The sequence below is a fragment of the Cupressus sempervirens genome, chromosome 7, assembly GCF_028749045.1.
Source record: "Cupressus sempervirens isolate cs-2001-9-10 chromosome 7, ASM2874904v1, whole genome shotgun sequence".
Lineage (NCBI taxonomy): Eukaryota > Viridiplantae > Streptophyta > Pinopsida > Cupressales > Cupressaceae > Cupressus > Cupressus sempervirens.
The window spans coordinates 243,301,519-243,308,750 of record NC_143124.1 but is presented as its reverse complement, the minus strand read 5'-3'; the positions used below and the strand labels follow the sequence as shown (position 1 = coordinate 243,308,750).

At 34.0% G+C, this 7,232-nt stretch overlaps 1 protein-coding gene across 1 annotated transcript; it reads right to left on the bottom strand.

Annotated features, from left to right (window-relative positions):
* Positions 1-475: 475 nt before the first annotated feature.
* Positions 476-2,010, bottom strand: LOC149546400 (F-box/kelch-repeat protein At5g15710-like). The gene has a single exon (XM_089794576.1). It carries the CDS (start codon positions 1,871-1,873, stop codon positions 1,118-1,120), a length of 756 nt encoding a protein of 251 aa, XP_089650702.1. The 5' UTR covers positions 1,874-2,010; the 3' UTR covers positions 476-1,117.
* Between the last annotated feature and the right edge of the window lie 5,222 nt (positions 2,011-7,232).

The following is a 7,232-nucleotide window of genomic DNA, read 5'->3' as shown; positions in this document are numbered from 1 at the left end:
TATAACTAGGGAATTGAACTAAACTTGCCTAATAGAGGCCTTGTAACAAACATGCACTATCTTTGTTAGTTGTTACATTATCACCATCAAGTATGTTGAGCAAGAAAACTTCAAGGGGAAAAAATAGACTGGAAAAAAGAAAAAAAGAAAACATAATTTTTAAACTAAATAAGTAGAACCCAATATACTCTATTTAACTATAGTATATATATTGAAATACATTAAAATTGAAATTAATACAAGACCGTATATTGAACAATCGATAAATACTAATACATGTTTTTATATCAATATCATATGTTTATGAATCGGCTTTATTGACTTTTCAAATTAACTCTAATACACAAATATGTAATGTATAAATTAAATGAAAAATATATGCTCTATCTATCTATCTATCTATCTATCTATCTATCTATCTATCTATCTATCTATCTAATGTTGTACAGTCATTTCTTAATGGCAATTATATAGGTCCGTTCCACTCTATCGCATGTTATAATTAAACTTATCTTTCAAAGAAAGGGTCCTTTCCCACCATCCATTCAAAATCAATAGGCGACAAGTAAAACAATGTTTGTATCATACGCTTTCTTGAATAGAGATTCAAGACAATATTGCCTAGATTTAGGCCTAGATGTCTAAGCCCAAGGAAATCAGTGATACAGTGCATTCAAACAAAGATGATCCTCACTGTACCGTGAACCCAATACTAGCGTAATAAGAAACGTTAAGGCCACCAAACATTGTTGACCTCAAAAGCACGAACTGATGTTGGACGTGTTTGTACAAACATGCCCATCTCCCTTCCTCCAATGCTCTGAACAACTCTTCCTTCTCCATTACAAACAACCATTTTCTTCTGAGGCAAGTGCACACAAATCCATCCACTGCTATCTACCACAACTTGTGCACTTCTCTGGCTACCGAAGTCATTCACAATCCCAATATACGAAACTTCTCCACAAAGCTTCCTAGGCAATTTTGGCAGTTCTAACCATCTTTCATCCCCATCAACTTCATTCAACCTCCATAAGCACAGATCCTTAGTTTATACCAGAACCACCTTCCCATCATATCCAGTTAACTGCCAATGATAAAAACTACGACAAAGTGATCAACCGGATAACTGTGGATGTCCAGTAACATCCCAACACTTCTTTGTCAAAACTAATGAAACCACATCCAATCTACATCTATTCAGCCCAAGGAAAGTTGAGTTAATACAATAAAACCTCCCTCTAGAGTAAACCCCTTCCCCCAATGGATAAACTGATCTTATTGTATTCATCTGCAATTTGGTCCAGGCATTAGTCTGTGAATTGAAAACCTCCATCACCATATTATTTTTCTCTTCAACCATTAGAGTTCTTCCAATGATTAAAGTGCAAACCCTTGTGAAGCCTTCAAAGGCCAATCCAATGAAATCATAACGTCTGAGTTGATTAGGAAGGGGGAGCTCTTTCCATGTTTTGGTGACAGGATTGCAAAGGTAAAACAAAGTGGGTGCTCCATCCTTGGAGCAGCAGAGTATACTCTTGCAGGACGTAACAATATTGATGGAATGAGGCGCCAGAAATTCTAAGGAGAGTTGATATACACGGGAGTTGTGTACTGGTTGAAGAAGATATAAATTGTTGTTGAGAGAGTTTATCCAGTGCGAAGGATGAAGACGGCCAATGAGAAAAGCAGGGGTAGAACTGGGATTTAAAGAAGCCATTATGCTTTGGAAGCTCTGTGATGGGGAGAGAAGAAACTTCCATTGTTTGCAAACTGCTCTGAACTTCGTAATCACCAAAGTGGGCAGCCTGGCTAAAACAATTATCAGTAATTCTTCTGGTAGCCTGCGCCATATTTCATAATTCATCTCCATCTTCTCGTCGATTGAAATTTATCTTTCTGAAATCTATACATCTCATATTCAGCTTCAATTAGAAGAAATAGTTTTCTGGTCGATTCTCGCATTTTTATCTTGTCCCGAAGAAAAGAGAAAGAACCTCACGAATTGATTTCATCCAATTCCATCGTATAGAATTTTATAAGAATGGGATATAATTTGAAGACACGTCTGTCGAGCTGAAGTGCCGTATTTACTGACTCTAATTAACCAGACCTGAGCCAAAACGTGGAGCGAGTGCCGTATTTAACAACGTCATTTCTTGGCTACGAAACGTTTCAAGGTAAATGCTTGGCACGAATATTACTTGAGGATCATCTATTAAAATTGTTTGTACAATCTTCTTTCTAGCACGGGGAAAGTTAAAAGGACTTAAGGTTGAGAGAGTTCTCATGTTGAACATTTTGGGGGCAGGATCTCATTAGTAGGGTATTAGTCTCATCCTATTTCCGACAGTTATCTAGTATGGACTGTAGGAGGCTAGCTTCGATGGGGAATGTCTCCTATATAACCATAGTCATTTAAAGTATTATGTAAATTACGTTTAGCGGTTGAGTTGAGCAAGTAGTATAAAATTTTAAAATATATCTATTAATATTTTGTTGTAATGTTGCTATTATGATTTCACTGTGTAGTTTTTTAGTCAAATTCATTGACCTATATATCATGAGTAGTGATTCACACATGAATCTATCATTAGAACAAATGGAACAATTAGCACTAATTGGATCTAGGTGATGCTCATAGAGGTGAAGCACTAGGATTTCTTGGGAGGTCACCCATCCTAGTACTACTCTCTAGAGTGCTCTTAATTATGGAGTTCCCTCCATGGTTAAACTGGCCAGGCTTAACCAACACACTTGAAGCATTGAATAATACTATCTTCTAGTGGGCCTAGCCAATCTTAGCCAATAGCTTGGGGCCACTTTATGCATTGGGGTCAGGCTATTGGCTAATAGTGGATGGGCTCACTGGAAGCCACTATTATCCAATGCTTCCAGTGTGCTGGTTAAGCTACTCCAGTTAAACCCACTCTGCTTGTAACTGCATTTGCAAAACCTTCACCAAGTCTTGTGCATTATGAACCATTCATTAGAAAGTCCCTTAAGCTCATCAATTGATATATAGGAGATATTTTTGATAGCAAGTCAAATTGTAATATTGAAGTCATGATTTAGCTGTGTAGTTTTTTTAGTCTTCATAGCAATGTCACAGTTTGACTTGTGGATAATATCTCCTACTTATCTATTAACATTCTATTAGGTTCTGGCTATCACATTCATTTCAAGGATTGTAAAGAATTATATAGCATTTTGTATTTATTCAACAACTATATAAAATTATTTAAGATTAAAGATCAAATTTATAGTAAATATATAATATTTAATATAATTTAGATAGAGTAATTTTTTTTGTCTCTTGTTCTTTCTCTATATGATATCAAGTGTTCCTTCTCTTTATTGTTATCATAAATTACTATAATTTTACATAATTACTATGAGCTAATATGTATGAAAGTTCTTTTATATTATAATAATTGTATACTATTTTTTTAAAAGTAAATGTTTTGTCATAAAAAATTGTTATTCTAATTCTTTATAAATTGAAGAGAGTATAATTTATATCATCATAAATACACAAATATAATATCTAAAATTTATTCAAAGAACTATAAATATATGATATTATTGTTATCATATTAAAATGTTCATGAACTTTAAAAATATGCGCATAAGACTGAAAATGTAAACTTCTTAACAATTTTAAGAATTGCAAAATGAGTACATGTTTTGAAACCATTATCATGTGATTCAAGCTTGTAATTGAAGACTATAGACAATTTGAATTATTATAAGTCTTTTAAAAAAATCATTTCTATAGAATACTGAACACATGACAAGAAAAAAATATTCATATTCTATGGCTACTCTAGGAAAATAATCTAGAGAAGATATGTAAGATCAACTAGGACATATTATTTAATTATTTATTAACTAAGTTTTTTATTTCTTTTTTCACTTAAGCTAAACTTAGGCACATTTTATCCAACTCAATTTGTTTTTCTAGTTTTAGTTCCCTAGTAGATAAGCTTAATTTAGCTCCTACTATGCATTTCTTTAGTTCTTCTAAATTCAGGATTACAAGATATCTTCCTTTCTATAATGAAAGTCATTCATTCATTGTAATTATATCTCATATTGTGCATTTTTGAAACTGGTTCATAATTTAAGGGTTGCAATGGAGCATATTATATTTTCTCGATCTCTTTCATGTGATAGGTGTTTTTTTATAAATGATTCTTGGATTCTTTGGTTGTTTCATTAACTCCTACATGATATTAGAGTGGGGTCATAGGTCCAAATCCTCCTGAATAAGGATGGGGGTGATATTTTTGGTAAGTTTCTAGCATATCCCCTCAAGTTTCATGACATGATATCCAATAACCTCCAATAAGATCCTATGTGCTCAAAATGATCTAAGATTGTTGGGATCTAATAATTCTATTTAAGGAGGTATCTTAGGCTTTCTATTCACCCTTTTACTAGTAAAATAATAAAGGGAAATTATGAGTTGAATAGCATTATGGCCTTCTAGCACATCCCACATGGTTGTGTATCTTGCCATATTTGTATGGGCTTGTACATAAACAAACAACTTTACTAGGTAAATCAACTTGAGTTAATATAACAAACAATGTTATAGGTGTGATTTACTCTAGTGATTTCTATGAAACTATGAGCGTTATATAAATCCTTGAGTGTTTCTCCAAATTTTGGAGCCAACTTTAGGAAATGCATGGAAATTATCATAGCTTTCCATTCTTAGATGTTCTTGCAATAGATTTACATCTTGTTCTTCTACATGTAAATTTCATATGCATTGATGATTTGATGCTATAGATTGGGTTGAGTATATTATAAGTCCTACATTCCCACATGGGCTAGAGAGTTGTATCTTATCATGTTTATATCCCATCTTAATATCAATAATTTTATTTATTGCTAATTGAATTGGTATTGAATCATGTATATCACCCATTGATTAGTGTAATAGGACATTAGTCTTCCTAACAAAGCTACTTCATGTTCATACCTTGTAGACATATCATTATTTTTAATGGAGTGTCATGTTGTAGATTTGGAGGATTATTCTGAGTAAGCTGATATCCTTTTTGTTGATAGTCATATCAATGCTTTCAACTTATCTTTATCACTGATGTATCTCCTTGTTTATAATTTTTTTGTAAAATTATTTAGTTGTCACCTCCTACATTGATTGAGCATGTACATTGATTTATGGCATTATCATCTATCATGGACATGGAAATATTTAACAACATCCATAGGAACACATTATTACATTTGGACTCCTAGTTCTTTTAATTCATCAGAGTGACTTCTCCCATATCTAGTAAATTTGTTTCTTTGTAAGGCAATAAATATTGTTGATAAGTAGTGGGTCATATTTTTATCCAGACATCTATCATTGGTGCACGATCTACATAGTGATTGCAAGACTCAAATCCTGAATTTCTCTCTCTCAATGTGGTATTTATTTTATTATTTTGATAGATTTAGTACATGTGGGGACCTTTTGAGGCCTTAATACTTGTCACAGGTAAATTTTTTTTTTTAAATCTTTAACTTTTGAATATAAATATTTTTCTCATATGGTTTTCCTAATTTCTCAATTTAGAAAAACCTCATTCATGTGAGTTGTATTACTATGCATTGTTGTATACACGAGTACCTACTTAGGTACTCATTTTTAGGACTCATTCACACTATCTTATTGCATTTATTATTATCTTTTTTTTAAAAAATAAAGGAGGGGTGAAAATTTATTCAAGCTGAAAGAGAAACAAATACAAATAGAGAAAGGGCATTAGACAACCCTGTCAAGATCAACCAAGTGATCAAGGTGATGGGACAAGCCCATCGGAAGATGAGACTTATCAACAATGTTCCAATTACACATCTGATCAGAAGCCCACTTCGCCAAACAATTAGCAACACTATTCCATTCCCTGGGAATATGAGTAAAACTAATGGGCTCTAAAGAAGTAGACAAATGATGAATCTGGTCCACAATGAAAGCTAACTTCCAACTAACAACTTTAGAATGTTGCTGATTCAATAGATGTATCATCACTTGGGAATCAGATTAATAGATAAGCCTTCTCCAACCAAGATCACAAGCATTCTTCACAACATAAAAAATAGCTATGGCCTCCATTAGGTTGTTAGTCTGAAGACCTTTATATACTATCTCTACCAACATCACCAATACTAGCAGAGCCTAGATTTCCTTTGGAAGACCCATCCATGTTGATTTTTAGAATACCCTACAGGGGGGCACTCTACTCACTCAATTTATCATTCGTAAGGGATGTCTACACATCTTTCTTAGTAGATTTCCATGTGAGGGGGGTATATTTAGATGATTTTTGAAAATATCATCCCTTGGTTCCATAGCCACAGAAGTGTCACATTTTGTAGAAATAGTTTCCTGCAAAGAATGGAGAATTTTCCACCATAGGTGGAAAACCTCTAAAAACTCACCCTCAAAGATACAACAGTTCTTTTCCAACCATATATGCCAAATAATAAAGGAGGGTCCAAGAGTTTAGGAAACTTGAAGAAAGGAAGTCTTGATAGGAGCCTTGCCCTAATGAGAAAAGAATTCTGCTAGTGAGGAAACATGCCAACAGGATTGGTTCCACACATTCCACCAAAAGTGCCAAATATGTCTAGTGAAAGAGTAGTGGAAAAAGAGATGAGAGATATTCTCTTCACTATTCTAGCATGGAACACACATGGAGGGACCTTGGAAGCCACGCTTGCATAAATTATCCCATGTAAGACATTGGCTATGAACCACCAACCACATAAAAAAATTACATTTGGGCCAAGAAAACTTGTTCCAAACTTGCGTCCACCAAGGCATTTGAATGTCCCCCAATGTTTGTTGAAAAAGAAGCTCAACATATCCTATAGACACTGAAATTTTTCTAGACAAATCTTTGCTCTCCCAAGCAAGAACATCATTACAACCGAATTAGTACACTCACAAGACTACAAAATCTAAAACAACTCCTTCCTCTCCTCCTCAGATCCTCCCAAAGGCCATTAAGAAGGGTGTTTCCAATGAAAGGAAGGAACCAAACCTTGAATGTACCCTATCAGATAAAAATTAACTGTGTCGCAACTAAAAGCACTAAAATGTTGATAGAGGGAATGTAGATGAGGATGAGTGGTAAGAATAGGAGGGTGCCCATCCCAAGAGTCAAGCCAAAATAAAGCTTTGGATCCAAAATGACAAATCCAAAAGAGAC

Bases quoted from the DNA above. Each gene is read 5' to 3' on its own strand.
- LOC149546400 (XM_089794576.1), bottom strand. From the start codon at position 1,873: ATGGAGATGAATTATGAAATATGGCGCAGGCTACCAGAAGAATTACTG.